At 46.7% G+C, this 17779-nt stretch overlaps 1 protein-coding gene across 45 annotated transcripts in view; it reads left to right on the top strand.

Moving 5' to 3' along the window:
* The window catches only part of afdna (afadin, adherens junction formation factor a), a 91027-nt gene that overhangs the window by 71687 nt on the left and 1561 nt on the right, over window positions 1-17779 (top strand). For 8 of the 45 annotated variants that reach the window (XM_078092979.1, XM_040159919.2, XM_040159918.2 and 5 more), the window contains 11 exons: window positions 3877-3968; window positions 4098-4301; window positions 4536-4665; window positions 5916-6330; window positions 6583-6833; window positions 6919-7130; window positions 7245-7424; window positions 9792-9833; window positions 11405-11521; window positions 13742-14282; window positions 17378-17462. In XM_078092979.1, coding sequence (XP_077949105.1) covers window positions 3877-3968; window positions 4098-4301; window positions 4536-4665; window positions 5916-6330; window positions 6583-6833; window positions 6919-7130; window positions 7245-7424; window positions 9792-9833; window positions 11405-11521; window positions 13742-14282; window positions 17378-17462 — 2269 coding nt within the window. Of the gene's footprint in view, window positions 1-3876; window positions 3969-4097; window positions 4302-4535; window positions 4666-5915; window positions 6331-6582; window positions 6834-6918; window positions 7131-7244; window positions 7425-9162; window positions 9338-9791; window positions 9834-11404; window positions 11522-13741; window positions 14283-17377; window positions 17463-17779 lie in introns of those variants that run through there. The other 37 variants (XM_078092985.1, XM_078092980.1, XM_078092976.1 and 34 more) reach the window with 22 other exon arrangements.

Genomic DNA, 17779 nt, shown 5'->3' with positions numbered 1-17779 from the left:
TTGCCTACACTGGACGAACCTTGGCCAACTTGACGGCCTAGATGGGTCAAAGTGGCCTTCCCAAACTCACATTTAGCGAGGTTAATGGTACGGTTGCCGTGGGCAAGGCGGGAAAACACTTCCAAGAGGGTGAGCATGTGACTCTCCCAGGTATTTGAGTAGATAATGAGATCATCCATATAGGCATTACGGTTTCTAACACCGGCTAGCACTGTGTTTATTAATCTCTGGAAGGTAGCGGGAGCGTTGCACATCCCAAAGGCCATCACAGTGTACTGTAAAAAGTCATCTGGAGTCACAAAGGCTGAGATCTCAGATGCACGCTCAGTAAGAGGGACTTGCCAGTATCCTTTTAAGAGATCTAGTTTGCTCACAAACACGGCTGTACCGAGGGCATCAACGCAATCTTCCATCCGCGGCAAGGGATACGAATCACGCACAGTGACGGCATTAACTTTTCTAAAATCTGTGATAAATCTCGGTGAACCATCAGACTTCTTTCCCACAAGACATGGAGAACTCCATGGACTGGAACTAGGCTTGGCAAGGCCATGCTGAAGGAGGTACTCTACCTCACCTTTCATTACATCACGCCTCATTAGATTTGCACGGTACGGATGCTGCACGGTACGGATGCACAGGCAAAACGTAGCTGTATCTGTCTTCAACCCAGGCCAGAAGAAATGTCGCAACACTGAAGCAGGCCCGTAAGGTTGGATCCTCTCTCTGAGCCACGGCCAAGCGTTCTCTTGTAGCTGGCAGTGGTGGGGAGGAAGGGGACGTTTCGGTCTCGCACTCACCAACGCTGGCTCCGTCACTGGAGTTGAATCAGCGGTCTGAAAAGGCTCACAAAACACTGTACCAGCTAGCGAAATATCCGACTCACACGCCAACTGGCGTGCCTGCGCACGAGTGACGACACAGGCCGGAAATACTTTGGGTAACTCGGTGCCGCAGCTAGGAACCCTTGGTACATCGCACACTTCCAAAGTTGGAGTAACTTTACCCCCGGCTATGTCATTTCCCAGGAGCAGCACAATACCCTGTATGGGAAGTTCATCACACACTGCTGCTGGGAAAAACCCACTGACGAGATCAGACTGGATGTGTACCTTATGCACAGGCCGAGGCACATATCCCATTTCAATGCCCCTTAAGATGGACGCGAATCCACAAGCGGATTCAGCTGAAAAGGGTAACGCAGAAGCCAACACAACTGATAGGGAACTGGCGGTGTCTCGTAGCACTTTACCAGACTGCTGGTCTGCTGGCAATCCTGTCAGTGAAATAAGGGCTTCGAGTACAAATGGGCGAAAACAGGCATCAACCTCACTTTGGTTGTCGCAGTTTAGTTTAGGGCTTTGCGAATCGTTAATTAACCCGACACCTTTGGGCTGATGCACACGCGATGACAGCTGATCTTTGCGTTTCAAAGTCATACAATCAGCAATAACATGTCCACTCTTATGACAATAAAAACAACGGCGCTCTTCTTCCTTCAGACTGGGGTGCCTAGGAGGATTAGACTGGTTTAGATCTCCGCGGCGGGCACTGTCTACAACCTGAGGAAAGGCTGGTTTGTGAATTAGCATGTACTCATCCGCTAACGTAGCTGCAGCAGATAACGTTAACACTTTTTGTTCATTTAAGTACATCACTATGCGTTCTGGTAGACAGCGTTTAAGCTCCTCTACTAAGCAAAGTTCCCAGAGTGCACTGAACCCAGCTACACTAGATGACGCAAGCCACCGGTCAAAGAGTATGGTTTTCTCTCGGGCAAACTCTGTGTAACTTGCGTTGCTGGTTTCTTATGTGACCAGAATTTTTGTCGGTAAGCTTCGGGCACAAGCTCATAAATTCGCAAGATTGCTGATTTAACTATCTCATCTGTACTATCCTCTACCGATAGGGAATCGATAGCCTCCTGTGCTTTGCCTTGTAGCTTGCACTGCAACAATAAAGACCAGACCTCAGGCGGCCATTTTAATGCCAAGGCTATTTGCTCAAAAACTTGAAAGTACAAGTCCACTTCAGCTTCTCGGAAGCAAGGTACTAAAGCAATATTTTTGCCAACATCAAATCCTGGACTTACCGAGTCCAATTTGGATGAGTGCGGGAGAGAAGCTGTACCACCAGAACCCGTGGCCCCACCAGCCATGGCTGCGTTGGCGCTCTCGAGCTCTAGCGTCCGCAGTCGCACCGCCTGGTCAGCCTCAATCTCCATTCGCCGTACCTCAAGTTGGAAATGCATCTGGCGTTCCCTGTCTTGTGCGTCATACTGGAGGCGGGCAAGGCGAACCTTTAGCCGCGCTCCTCCTAGCGAGTGAGCACTGCTGACAGAGGAAGGATCAAACCTGGGCAGGGTGAAAGGAGTCGCAGGCCTCTCACCTGCTCTGTCGGTATCCGATACGTCTGTAGCACGGTCAGGGGTAGGCGTGACCTCCCCTTTGGCAGCTGAACCAGCAACCGGGAACATGAGCTCCTTCTCTGGCAGGTCTGGCACTACAATTATCCCCCTCTCGACTAATGCTAACGATAGCAAAGGTTTCAACACCCTTTTAAGAATAGTTTTGGGAACAGAGATGCCAAAGTGGGCTGCTAACTGGAGCAAATCATCTTTCCGACACACATTAAACTGCTCCACTGAGGGCTGGCTTAGGAAAGCTTCAAGGTCAAACTGGGAAGTGGCCATGAGTCCCTCACTCAGGCAAGCGGCACCTCGTTACCGTACTCCGCTCCGGCTAGTCACACAAATTTACTACACGACCAATCTTGGGCCAATTGGGATTCCTCTAGAAAGGGATCCCGGACGAGCCCCCATATATGTTACGACCCCCAGGTGGTCTAGGGGTGAGGGGACCATAAACATATGGACAGAACCTGGTCGGTCGTAAAAGGTATGGTTTATTGGGAACCAGAGGAAGACAAGCATGTAACAACAAACAAAAGGAGGGTGGATGAGGGTGCTGTGAAAAAGACAAACCAAGTTAAATAAAAGAGTACCCCAAAAGGAGGACTATGCCCGAATATACATTTAAACAAACGGTGGGCTCTTACCAAAAAGCACACAGAGCACAGCACCCACTACACCTATGAAACTAACAGGCACAAAAACTACGTGTGGTGAATCAGTATCGACTCTTGCCCTAACTCCCCCCTTTTGCCAGCCCCGTGCTGGTAAAAACACACGAGAACCAAAAACGCAGTACTTCACTCAGTTGCACACAAATACGCACACAGGAGGCACACAAGTCAACTGGCCGTGACGAGCTGCCGCGAGCCACTGGTGGGCTCTCTTTAAGAGCTGGAGGTAAGGCTGAGGTGGTGACGTGCCATTGGGTGCGCTGGGACAGGGCGGACCAATGGGTGGAGCTGGAGTGATCCTGCCAGAGCTCCACCGAAACTAGGAAGTAGGCGGGGCTTCAGTCCACGGGGCCGCACAGCCTACTTGGTACAGGCAAGACAAGACGGAGAAATACAGACCACGGTGACAGCCGTGACAACTGTATAAAGTACACTGAGCATGAAATGGTTTTAAATCTAACACTCAATTTGGCAGTGAGTTTTTCCCAAAATCTTATTAAGGACTCCAGTACACTTTGATTGGAATGTTTTCATAACAAACTGCTCGTCCACTGTTTTTTGTTCAGAAATAGCAACATGTTGATTAGATTAGACTCGCTGTGCATAATACACACACACTGATAGCACCGAGGAGCTCTTCACCTGTATTTTTTTTTTACATAAATAAATTGAAACAAATATTCATATTTGTTTAAAATGAAGGTAGTAACAGTTGAAAGTTCAAAGATTAGTTTTGAACATTCCTACTTCTGACTGTACTAACAACACTTGTCTCTCTTGCTCCACCATCAGATCAGGGCCAGAGCCCTGCAGGAAAAGCAGTTTACCCCGGAGGACCCGGCACCAAGATCACCTCCGTCTCTACCGGGAACCTGTGTGCAGACGTAAGTACCTGCAGCAAGGAAGGCCGGGGCATCTTGATGAGAAGCCTGTTTGGTGTTGGGAGGGTGTCCCACATGCTTTCTCTCCACACACTAATCTGTCTCTTCCTCTTTTCTTTATTGCTTGACCAGGATGAGCCTTCCCCTCCCCGTCCTGAGGCCTACCCCATCCCCACCCAGACCTACCCCAGGGAGTACTTCACCATCCCGGCCTCCAAGAGCCAGGATCGGGTTGTTGTTGTTCCGGGACAGGGGCCCTCGCAGCACTGGCAGGGCGTGGAGGACAGGGAACGTCTCCCCGTGGTCGACAACATTCACAACAACAGCAGCATGCAGGTGGAGCAGCATCGGACATAATCCCATAAAATACCATCATGAATATTTGAATGAATCAATAACTCACTTCTGAGTATTTTAGAAATGAAAGTAGGCATATATACAGATATATCTTTCTTCTTGTTATTGTTGTCAATAGACAATGGGGATGTCTGAATTTGTTTGAATTGTTCAACTAAATATGTTGATTTGTTGCCCCTTTTTCGCTTACTCAATATCTTCATCTTTTCCCAGCGTATAAACCACTCCCAGGAGGAGTTGTACCCTCCACCAGGAGGTCTGAGGCCAGACGAGCGCATGCAGCCGCACTACCAGCAGGACTACCAGCACAGGGACCTGGACTATCAGAGAGGTCCACCAGGAGGTGAGAGTCCAGTGGTTCTTAACATTGTTTTAGTGATTTACCCCCTAAAACAGCGGTTCCCAAAATCAAAAATGCCGCGGCCCAATTTGAAATCTGAAAATCTTTTGTGGCCCACCCAAACCTTTAATCACAACTCTGATCAAAACATAAACTAGGGATGATTAAATGACCTTAAGAATTTAACTGATTAAAAATGTATTAACCAACAATGTATGTTTTATATACAATTTTCTCCAGAGCTCATATATATTTACTTTAATACTACAAGAGGGCGCCCCATTTGACATTGTTTTGTTTGGCGGCGCCTTTTGTTGAATAACGACAGGCGGACAAGAGCAGCCGTTTCGAGCGAGAGCCTTATTGTTTTATTAATCTGTTTGTTTAAATTGTTTGCGATTCATCAATTAATGTTTCACATAACTAATGTGCCGCTAGAATTGTACCAATACTTATACTACTGAGAAAAAGATGTGCGTTTTGTATCTTATCAACCGTTTTAAGTAAAATACAGAAATTTGCAACCCAAATGTTACGACCAGGACGCAACAGAAAAGAGCGAGCCCACTATCCAACTTTGCGTTTGTTTTTTTTGTATTTATTTGGGGCTGGGAGAACAGCTTGAGGAGCCAACAGGGCCAAAATAAAATACAAAAGACCTCTTACTTTTTTTTTTTTTTTGAACTTTTTATTTATATTTAAGACCTCTTACTTTTAAAAGGAAACTAACTAACCTAAGCAAACAAAAAATAAATACATATACACCGTTCTTCCCTAACTCCCTATCTAACAAAAACAGATGACAAAAAGAAAGAAAATGTCCAAACTCCCTACTTCCCTGCACAATATAGTGTTACAAATAGGTTTAATGTACAACTATATACACAGCAAACTGATCCAAAAGGGCAAGGCAAGAATCAAGGCCGCAATAACACGTAATTTAAATCATAAATAATTTTATATTGATTTCAAACTTTTCAATATTGAAAATTAAAAACATTTTTTTCATTTATTGTAAATGACCTCTCTCGGCCCGCATGCAGTACATTCGCGGCCCACCAGTGGGCCCACCAGTGGCCCACACTTTGGGAATCGCTGCCCTAAAAAATTAATTATATATATTAATTTAAAAAAAAATCTTACGTCCCCACCTGCAGTGCCCCCACGTAGCCACGGGGGTACACGTACCCCCATTTGAGAACCTCTCTAGTCTCCTATCTGCAGACGACCACTGACTGCTGGTGTGTCCCCAGGTGTCGGTGGTCCTGACCACTGGGCCTCTCAGCCGCAGGTGTCCTCCTCAGTGGAGTCATCCACGTCGAGCCAGGAGCACCTGAACTTTTCGGCATCCTCGTCCTCCTCAAACAAGACCCCGAACCAGAAGACTGGACCGGGCCGATGGAAGACGCCCAACGCTCCCCACGCTGTGCCGCAGCATCCGGCCCAGACGCCGTCTCGGTCGGACCTGCCCCCTCCTCCACCCCCCCCACCGGCCGCTTACCCCGACGCCTACGACGCTTACGAGCCCCAACCGGAGTTGCCGCTCCCGCCGCCTCCCACCGCCATTAATTTCGTAGCGGCCCAGCAAGCTGCTGACCGCAAGAAACGTGAGGAGCAACAACGCTGGTATGAGAAGGAGAAAGCGCGGCTAGAAGAAGAGAGGTGGGGGTTCGTTTGTCATTTTTATTCATGCTTTATTAGATTTAGCAAGCCAAATAATGCCACACACACATGAACATTTTATGTAGGCGGTTTTAGAAAAAGTGAAAGACGCGTTAACTCGTAAAACAAAGATATTAATTCAGAACCAGAAATCAGCCGCTCACAATAGACTTTATGTAACATACAAAGGAAGAGGAAAGGTTGATCAAATTCATGACTTTCACACTAATAAATAAATAAATGCTGATGATTTGCCAGGGAGAGGAAGAGGAGAGAGCAAGAGAGGAAGCTGGGTCAGATCCGCGCCAACCCCGTCATGCCCGTCCAACCTCACAACAACGGCGGGTCCATGCCTCCTCCACACCACCAGCCCCCTCTGCCTTCCGTGGCCCCGCCCCAGCCCTATATCCCCCCACAGCCTCAGCCCCCACCTCCTCCATCCAGACCGGACAAGCTGTCCAGCCTGCCTCGGTCAGCTGTTCCTCCCCCCGCCAGTACCTCTAACCCGGGTAACACTTTCAAGTCCAAACGTCTCCTGATAAGGACCTCAAGAATCCTGTTGAAATGCTGAAACTAAATGTAATTTACTGTTAGGCATGGACACGGTGATCAGGGACCTGTTGCCGCAGCAGCAGCCACGGACCATCGAGAGGCGAGACCTGCAGTACATCACCATCAGTAAGGACCCGACGTCCAGTGACAGTCTGTCTCCAGACCCATGGAAACGAGATGCCCGCGAGAAGGCCGAGAAGCAGCAGCAACTTCACATCGTCGACCTGCTGGACAAAGAGATCCAGGAGCTGCAGGTAGACTCAATTTAAGCTCCATTCATAGGATGGGAGAACGTATCCCCCCCGACCCCCCCACACACACACACACTATGGATTTACAAATAACAGTTGTAACACGTTGTTTTTCAGTCAAAGCCGGAGCGGACAGCAGAGGAAAGCGACCGTTTGAGGAAGCTGATGCTGGAGTGGCAGTTCCAGAAACGACTGCAGGAGTCCAAGCATAGCGACGAGGACGAGGAGGAGGAGGACGACGAGGAAGTGGACACCATGATGATCATGCAGAGGCTGGAGGCTGAGAAGAGAGCCAGGGTGAGATGGGGTTGGTGGTCAGTGGATGGTGGTGCGTGCGGGTGGGAAAAGGATATAGAAAGTAGGCGGGTCATGCTGAGGGTGAGTGAAAAGAGAGAGTGAAAACGAAAATTTGCTGAATTCAGAGAAAGACAGGAAATCTGTTTTTGCTGAAATTATCTGACTTAAAATATTATTCAGCTCTATGTTAAGAGATAAATCTGTAGCTCATCACGCAAAGAGGGGGGAGACACAGGAAGTCAGGCTGATGTGGGGAGAAGCCATCTTTCAAATGCTAAAGAGGAGAAATAGATTCCTGTGTGGCTCTACTATGAAGGGTCTGCAGTGTGCATCTGCAACATGCTTCTCTCATCGCTTTGCCATGCTAAGCTGCTTCAATCTGATTTGCTGGAGGGGTGGATGGGTGCTTTGGGTGGGCTGGTGAGGGGGTTGTTAATGCGGTATTCCCTTCATGTGGATATAACTGTGAATTTTGGTACGACAGGTAGTGTGTCATGATTTGTGTTCCCTGTAGATTCTGGTTCCTACACTCAGCACTAAGCGAGCAATAGCAGTTCATGATTTATAGCAAACCGTTGCGTCATTTTGTAAAAACAACTTGTGAAATTAGTTTAAAGCGGTTACTACTTTAATCACTTGTATCCAGCATCTCTTTCATATTATGCAAATGAATAATATGAACCATCAACCCCAAGTCTTAATTACACATATTAAAGAAATTAAACAAAGTTGGAGAGGATTTGGATTACCTGATTATTGAATTAGATAATTCTGGATAATGTCAAGGGAAGGACGGTATGATCATTTCTTCTCGTCTTGTTTCATTCTGTATTCTAGAGAAATGGCGTGTAGCTAAAATGACTTTCAAGATTCCATAAATGTTTCTGGAAATTCCTGTTGCTTCCAAAAATTGTTATTTTTTTTTTTAATTCTGGCGCAGCCTTCTCTCCTTAACGTTTCTGTGTGAGTGGCTGTGATGGATGTGGAAGGGTGTAGCTCGAAACGGTTGATTCTGTGAGGGTGGGGCTTGAGTGTGGGATTGATGGTTGCTTCATGTGGTCAGTTTACTTTCTTCTTTCTGTAATAACATACTTTTAAACTGATCTTCTGGATTCCATAGGATGCCGTTCCAAAAAGCTCTTTTTATGGCTGTAGCTGTGCGTTTACACGGAAGCCTTTAGGCTGAGTTGAGGGTCTGAGTCTGAATGAGTTGGGGAAAAACAAAAACAGAAGATGATTTCATTTTTGTGACAGTCATTTGTGCAGCAACAGGCTCATAATCATAATCTCAACTCTGTTGAGTGCTTCAAATTTACAGTATGCATCATACAGGGGGTCGCAGGGGTAGAGAGGGTGTGCTTGACCACAAGGTTGGCGGTTTGAGCCCCGGCTGCCCCATGTTCCATGTCAAAGTGTCCCCTGAGCAAGACACCTAACCCCTAATTGCTCCCTGGGCAAAAATGTAAAAAGCCATGCCAAAATACATTTTAAAAAATGCAATGTAAGTTGCTTTGGATAAAAGCGTCAGCGAAATGACCTGTAATGTAATAATACTGTCCCTGCCGGTCCGTTTTTTGCATGATTAGATTGATACAAGCTGGGATCTTAATAGTTCATATATATATTCAGTGGTGAGACCCATCCTTCTGATAAGATGGGACAAAAAAGTTTCTTGCACGCAAAGTTGTTGCTTTTCAAATCCATCCATCCATCCATTCACCGCTTATCCTGCACACAGGGTCGCGGGGGGGCTGGAGTCTGTCCCAGCCAACTTCGGGCGAGAGACTGAGTACATCCTGGACTGGTCGCCAGCCAATCACAGGGCTAACACAGAGACACACAACCATTCACATTCACACACCTACGGGCAATTTAGAGTCCCCAATCAACCTGATCCCCAGAGCATGTCTTTGGACTGTGGGAGGAAGCCCGAGAACCCGGAGAGAACCCACGCAGACACAGGGCCACTGGGCGGAGTCGAACACAGGACCTTCTTGCTGTGAGGCGACAGTGCTAACCACCACGCCACCGTGTTGCCCGCTATTCAAATCAAGTTCAAATAAAACAAAAGACGAACAGTAAAATGTATCAAGAGGCTACAAAAGCCCAATGCAGTTCCGCAGTGGTACTTCATTTGGAAAACAAAAAGTAGGAAAAAAAATAGTACTTAGCATGTACGTAGCTTTATTGAGTTGTATTTTAATTAGCGCTTCGGTCGAGCCGTGCTTATTTGGATTGGGGCAAAACAATGTTTTCACTTTCGGGTCCTTTCCTTTTTCTTTTTTTTTTCCTCCTCAATCTCTCCTTCCTCCTCCCACCACCCCCACCAACCTGTTCCCCGTTTCACACTACTGTCTTTTTCTTCAGCAGCAGCAGAATGCTGTCCCAGCTATCTCTGTTCTAGACTTGGTATGTTCTTCCTGTTAATGATGAGTATCCTCTCCCTGCCCTTACATCACTTACTGTTTCCTTTCTGAGTCGCTCACCTCTCTGTGTTTCCTATCCGTCTCTCCCTAACCATCTGGAGCACTGTGGTCGTGTGGTTGGGGGCTGAGGGTTGGAGACAGGGCGTGTCCCATAATTACCTTGAGCGCTCTCGGCCATGTTAAGGCCGTGCTGGGACGTTGATGTTATTTGGCTGGGGGAAGCTGTCCATCTCTTTGTCCACTCAAAACAACTGCTTGGGGGAGGGGGGCTAGTGAAACAACATGTGAACAACAACTTGAACATTATGAAATTCTGGTGTATCCAAATGAGGTTAAATTAACCTTTCCATTATATCTTCTAGTAGAGCAGCAGAGCTGAGGCTCTTGATGGTGTTTTGAGTGCACATGGGAGTGGTGCCTGCATGGCTGAATGCATCACGGCGGCCGTCCAGTTGGAGATCCATGCATGAGAGTACTGTGAGGCCCCGGCACTGGCTGCCAGGGCCACATCCTGATGTCGTGTTGTCCATGTTCATTCACCCATCTGTGCTTGACCAGCTGAGCCTCTTCTGTTCTCTTTTTAAAGGGTCTGATCAACCAAACCATAAACACATATTTTCGTTTGGTTCCTTGTCGGTCAGATGGATTTGGTTCAGTTTCTATCGCTCACATTTCAGCCTGTACGGCTGGGCCAAAAAATATCTTGAGAAAAGCAAAGCAAGATATATTGAGAGATTTATACTGAATCCCTTATTGTCCTTCAAGATGTTACATATGCAGAAGCAAAAGTTCACTGACGTCGCAGAGTTATAACTCCTCTTTAGAAAAAAAATAAGTAGTTATTTTTATATATTTGTGTATGATATTACGAATAGAGGTGATGATGATTATGATAAATACAATTTAATATAAAATAATATTTTATATCCATCCTATCCTCAAGGGATTGGTGGCAAAATATGTTGTTTTGTAATTTTGTTGAACTGACCTTTTAGCCATCATCCAGCCCCAGAGTGAGGGTCTGTTTGTTTTGTGTGTCAGCGTATCCCACTGGGTGTGTGTTTGGATTGTCATCAGAATATTTCTGCAGAAGCCTACTTATCTTGCAGCTACTTCGGGTACGCCTGATTTATTTCTCCTCTTCTCAGAAGGACCTTTTAATGTTTTAGTATGAAACAAAATCAACACACACCTCAAGTAGCTGAAATATGGGCTGTCTTTCTTTTTTGTTGCATGTTGTTGGTGTCTGCATGTTCTGCAGGGCGCGTGTGTGTCTGCGTGCGTGTCGGCCTGCCTGCGCTGTGTTTGCAGTGCACACTGCTCCTACCCTTCGGAGCAGTCCTGTGAGCCACGTTACACACAACATGTACATGGACGCTAGTGTCCAAGCTGTTAAACAGAGCTGTCAGTCAAGTTTTTGTATGAATGTCAGCGATTCATGTTGTACTAATTCCTTCCTTGTTTCCATGCCTTTTGGTGTGTGTGTGCGTGTGTGCCCGTTTGTGTGTGTGTGCGTGCGCCCGTGTGTGTGCCCGTTTGTGGTTGTGTGATCAGTTGCAGGACGAAGAACGAAGGCGTAAGCAACAGCTGGAGGAGATTCGTAAGCGGGAGGCGGAGGAGCGAGCAAAGCAGGAGGAGGAGAGGAGGTGGAGGGACGAGTCCGGAGAGAAGGTCTGTTTGTTTATCTGTGAAACTAAAGGATTTAATGAGTGGATGTTTTGTCATGATACAATATGACAGGACAGGGAAGATATGCTGCCCACCTGGGCTTTATTTTAACAGATCCAACTTACTGGCATATATGGAAATATAAATGAAAAAAGGACACAATATCAGTCCAATGTTCTACAATGTCTGGAGGGTATGCAAACCCTTTCACCTAATTAACCTACTCAACAGAGCTTGATTTGCTTAAGCCTATAATAATTTAATCACTTGTTGAGGATCTCAGATATTTGTTTGTTAATGCATCTAAAAGTTCTGTTTTGAATATGATCTGTTGATTTTAAAGTGTCATAACTGTTAATATGATGCTACATTTCTTTGTAAAGATTTACTGTAAGGAGTCCAATTGCATGTCCTCATCTTAAGCACCCCCACCCTATGTGACGTGTTGCTGTATCGTGTTATGTGCTCCCACCCACCTTGAGCATGGGACTCTCATCTTGTTGTGGTTGTCGTTGTCGTCGGTGTGTCAGGGAGTTTAGTCATTTCAGTTGTTTTGGTGGAAGCAGTTATGATTTTGTGAGTTTTTAATTTATCTTTTTTTGTTTTTCCATTTCGATTCATCATTGCTTCAGAAACGATGTACAGGGAATGCCGCCCGCCCCCCCCCCCCCCCCCCCCCCCCAAGAAAGGATTTAGTTCATGCACACACACAAACGCAAAGATAAATCTTTACCCCACCCTTGTGCCTCATTCCCACCCTCAGCCATCCATACTGTAACAGTCAGTCATTCCAACCCACACACCCACTAATACCTCCCAGTTTCTTCAGATTCCAACTGGGCTGATTCAACCATCAAAAGCAGCTCAGGATACATCCTCAGCACTTGAGGTTATACATGAGTTGAACAACATGAAACTGACCAGGGGGGGGAGATGATGATCTGACATCAGAAGCATCGAGATTGTGCACATGTGACCCGGAGTGGCTGGTGAAGCTCCAAACCCAGAAACCTAAACACATTCCTCCAGCGAAGATTTATCTGTAACATCATCACAGGCCAGTGGAGACAGGGTGGGCCCAAATCAAAAAACCTACCCACAATCCAGCAGTGTACATTTAGGATACACAGGCATATGCGGACAGATGCGGACTCTGGAGCAGTGTTGATGTAAACGGGAGATGGCGGTAGACAGGGTGGTCCCCAAACAGCCAAATGGGAGATCCAGCTTTGAGCTATTATGGACCAGTTGAGACGGGTTCTTCTTCAAGTTCCATGTCACATCGGTTGAGTTGTCAGAGTAGATTCATAGTCTGATGAAAATATCTGCTATGTATATTTTAGACTTTTCCTGGGATGTAATGATAGATACCTGGACTTATTCACAGTACCGTCCCCACTGTTGAGTCCAGATCTAATCGGCAAACCAGTTCGGTCAAATGCAGTTCAGGGGCAACATTTATAAATTCTCTTAAACAAGCTGATAACATTTTTTAAATGACACCTGTAAGCAATTTGTGTTTTTTTTGTCAGAGGCTCAAACCTCTGTAGTGATTTTTATACAGCTCAAATTGATTAAAACCTATTCACGTTTTCTTTCAAATAAGCGGTCATCCGATTAGACTGTTATTAGAGAAACCCAGCCCTGAATAACTCTAAAATATTGCCAATACAGCAAATGCAGTTGATTCCTGACTAGCCTGAATCTCCTGTAACTAATAATGTAACCTTGTATATTGATTGAAATTCATATTTAAAGCTCTGCCATACCAATGACAGGAAAAGGTTCCTCCAAAGTTTGACAAAACCAGCTGGAAATTCCTTTGAGATCAGTTATTCCTTTATTACTCCCACAATGGGGAAATTCACAGGATCGCGGCAGCAAAGTGGACAGTGCACACAAGATGCATGGTAAAAAAGCTTTGTGATTGAAAGTGTTACCATTTGATAAATGAGGCCCCTGATCTAGGACCGCTATGGGTCAGTTGTGTGGCCCTGGAGGACTTGGTGTTCTGGATGGCAGCCCAGTAGAGCGGCTGCGGTTTGGCCCACGTGAACCCGGGTGGGAGACGGACGTGGTTTTACTGGAGGTCAAAGCAGGGTAGCGGTGCTTTCTGACTAGTTGGAATATTCCCCCAGCTGTAGCTGATCAGTCAGTGATTGTCCTACACTGCGGTGAGAGCCAATGAGAGTGGAGCTTACTAACAGGTTGTCCCTCCCCCAGAGGAGACAGGAGGAGGTGTACTACACTCGCCTGGAGGCCGAGCGGCGCCGGCAGCATGAGGAGGCCGAGAGAAAGCTGCTGACGCCTGACGAGCCGGCCGGTCTGTATCGGCCACCGCTGCCCCGGGACTACCAACCCCCCACCCCCAACAACCCTACTAACACCCCCCCGCCCCCACCACAGAGAAACACCTCCTACCTCAAAACCCAGGTTGCCTCCCCCGACACGCTCTACACCGCCAAGTTTGTCTCCTACGCGGGCGACGAGGAAGACGAGGAGGAAGCCACAATGGCAGGCAGTGGCGGCGGCCACCAATCAGGTCAGGTGAAGCTGTCGGCGACCCGGAAGTCGTACGGCGACCTCCCGGCCTCCGCCTCCCCCAATCCCTGCAGGCCTCAGCCGCCGCCCACTGCGCGCAAGCCCCGCCCTCTTTCTGACGGCATCTTCCTGTCTGGCTCGTTCCAGCCGCCATACAACTCCAACAGTACAGGCCCCCCCCTTCCTGCCAAACCCAGCTCCGTTCCCCCGGGAGGCTTTAAAGGTAGACCCAGAGAGCAGAGAGAGGAGTCCGGCTCGCCACGGCGCCCTGCGCGGCTCCCGCACCTCCCTCTCATTCACTCATCTCTTCGTTTACTACCCACTCCTTCATAGTTTAGTTCTACTTTGTCTTAATTTGTTTTCCCCTTCCTGTAGAGGGCAGTTCTGCCTTTTTTCATTTCCACCGTCTACTTTTTCCTCCTTTTACGTGTTTGTTCAATTTTTTTTCGTCGTCAATCAGTCCCCTCCGTTTATTACTTTGTTCGTTCATTTTTATATATAATATATATACATATGTGTTGAAATTTTCCATCACTCACTCCGAACAAATCAGATTGTATTTTTTTTCTTCTGTTGAACACCTTCTGTCCCCCAGTAATTTATTTTCCCCTCCATATGTTCCTCCCCACCAGCCACCCCCAATCAGCACTAGCGAACAAAAAAAGCAATCGATAATCACGCCACCACTCTTTGATGCAGATTGGGACCCGTCAAAGCCAATCATATAGTACTGTTGTTGTTGTCGCTCGCCGTCTCCTGTGTGTCTGGTTTGTCGCTGCTTGGGACGAGGGGCGGAGCCAACCGGCAGTCCACTGGCCCGCCCCCTTCCTGCCCCGGGGCTCTGCTTCGCGGTGTTGGCTTTAAAGGGAAGGAGACCCGCCATTGGCTTCACACAACCCATTAATCACTTTAAAAAAAAGAGCCCGCTCTTTTTTTATTAACATGACTAAATGCACACACACACACAACAGTGTGTTGAGACATCTTCTTTGTCTGTGGCTGTTTTTATAAAAAATCTAAATCCATTAAACTGAGTTTTTGTGTAACTCACTCTGTTCAAACTGCAGCGCCTCCTAGTGGCAGTTATCAGAACTATATTCAAGATTTTTGAGGTCATGCACGGTGCCCTCTAAAAGAATTTGTCTTCAGCAGTCTTCAGATCAAATACCAAATATCCTATTTACTTGGTTCCTCTTTGTCGAATGATATTCCCAGATAGCTTTCATTGCAGGCCTCATTGTTGACAGTGAGGGTGGAGGGGTCGACCCGCAGTCCGTTGGCAGCCGTCTGAATTATTTTATCTGAAAGAATGTCAGTGTGTACTGGCATTGTTGTATTATTTTTAAGTTTACGCCAACGAGGTAATGAATCACAGAAGGGACCATCAGTAAAATCAAAAAAACAATAGAGAACATTAAGCTTTTATTCATCATATATGCATCATATATCAAATCAGCTCCTTCTTCTGTTTACACATTGCTTAACAATTGAGACCTATTAGTTTCTTTCAAGAAAACAAAACGTTCCTGAATGTCAGTAAGGTGCTGACATTACAAGTTGATACGACTCAGTGAAGGTATTTGAGCATCCACAGACAAATGGAGCTCCACAGCCTGAATGTTATCACCAGCTGAGGTCCAGGGAACAACAACACCCCCCCATGCCCCCCCCACATTTTACTAATTCCCCGTACCTGCCTACCCCCCCCCCCCTCAGAAGTACAATAACATGCATGTCCCCCCCACCCCCCCCCCCTACAAACACACACACACACGCAACATAAACACACAACACTGCACTCTGGCTGCCAGCAGCTCACCCCAGAAACCGGCTTCATGTCTATTGCTTTTCCTGCCTGTGCGTAGCTTCCACCAGGCTGTTTAAATTCTCTACTTGTGTGTTTGCTTCCTTTCACCAACTGTGTCTGTTAATCTGCTGTTCCGATATCCTGAGTCCTTGTACGTGCTTTGTCGTCTGCCTGTTTCAGCTGTCTTAGCTGGCCCAGCTTGTCCTTCGTTTCGCCTGTCAGTCCAAGTCTCTGCTTTCTAACGCTGCAGCTTTACTCAACCGTATCACGTCCACCGAGGGGCATTGCGGCAGGTTCAGGTGACCCAACGGCACTTGAGTCTCCGGCTTCCCTGACGTGCAGATCTCCAAAATGTATTGAAATGATTGTGATTTGAGCTGGCAGCTCTCGAAGCTCTGACTTCAACAGAATTAAAACTGCTCCTCCAGAAGGGCCTTTGTTTCCATGCAGGAAATCATACAGCTGCCAGTATTGCTCACAAGGGCCACAAACTGGAGACAAAAGGAGTAGTACTTTCAAACTTTGTCTTCAAATTTCGTGCTGGAAGAGAGAAAAAAAAGCGGTACGTTTTGTTAGACAACCTCCAAAGTAACTGAACCAGAATCAAAGACATTCTGAAGTGGGACCGGACATGATCCCGTCTCAAACTGCACTGCAGACCTCCCCCTGCTTAAGTAAAGTGCTTGGGAGCTGCCAGTTGGGTGAATGGGTCTGGGCTCGCACCCTGTCACTGTCTGCATCTGAGCTCAGCCTTTCATCTGAAACACCATAGCCAACATGCATCTGAACTCGTGATAAGAGTTGAAATGTTTATTGTCTGAGGTTGTGGGTCGTTCCTGGGTCAATACCAGCAGTCACCTGGTCGGATTCAACCCCTGCTTAGTTTGAACAACAGACTTCAGACAAGTTATGAGCTTTTTCTTCATAACTTCAATCCAAATATTCCTTGAATCCTACCGTAACTGATAGATGTAATGGCTTTGATTCATTCAATATGCTCTAAAGGTTGAATAAAACACTAGGAAATAAACACTGATAGAATGAACCCAGTTGTCTTTAGATGATTCAGGACATCAGCAGTCAGACATGTGTGACGGTGACCTTGGCCTCCGATCCCATCGACTCGTCCACAGACCATTTTTGCTGCTTTGGAATGGCCCTTTAACGCTCTTTTCTCTTCTTTAATGAGAATAGTTTTCTTCCTTTAATGCTCCTGCAGAACCAGTTCCTTCTTTCTTCCTTCTGCTTAGGCTGGTCTGTGGGAAATGAAGTGATGACGACTGAAGAAGCTGTTGGTTTCTGGAGACTCTCAGACGTGCAACACTAACGGGGAAATAAAAAGTATTTTTTTTTGTATGATGATTGAAAGGCACAAACGCCTGTAACTAAAACCATAGGAGTAAGTGGGAGACACCTAGCAGAGATCTCCACATCCAGCAGCTTCCGTCTCTGATGTGTTCAGGCAACAGGCGCAAAATTAACGATCTGTCTGTCTGCTGAACCTCGGACAGGGTTTAACTCGTACACTGGAAACTCGGCAGGAGTTGTAGGATCGGGAGAAGTCTACAACGACCCACGCGACAAATGGCCGAAAAGGTGAGATCCTCGATCGTTTCGCTGGTTCCTGATTTGAAGAGCTAGTGTATTGCAGCAGCAAAAACAAAATTCCAAGAGCGTGTGGAAATGACCATGTGTCGCCACAACCTCTGTTCATCCACATAAAGGGCGCTCTGTCTTGTATCAAACGTTAAGTTGCCTGTTTGTTGTGCTGTGACTGTTGAATTAACTATTCAACTATTAATTAATAGTGGTGGATGGGACGCGTTCTACTGCAATACTAAAAGTATGCGTATAATCAGGGACTTAAAGTCAGGGTTACTTTAAAAATGTTGTCCGATACAATTACCAACTTC

Source organism: Gasterosteus aculeatus, chromosome 18 (genome assembly GCF_964276395.1).
Source record: "Gasterosteus aculeatus chromosome 18, fGasAcu3.hap1.1, whole genome shotgun sequence".
Classification (NCBI taxonomy): domain Eukaryota; kingdom Metazoa; phylum Chordata; class Actinopteri; order Perciformes; family Gasterosteidae; genus Gasterosteus; species Gasterosteus aculeatus.
This window is presented reverse-complemented; position numbering and strand designations above follow the sequence as displayed.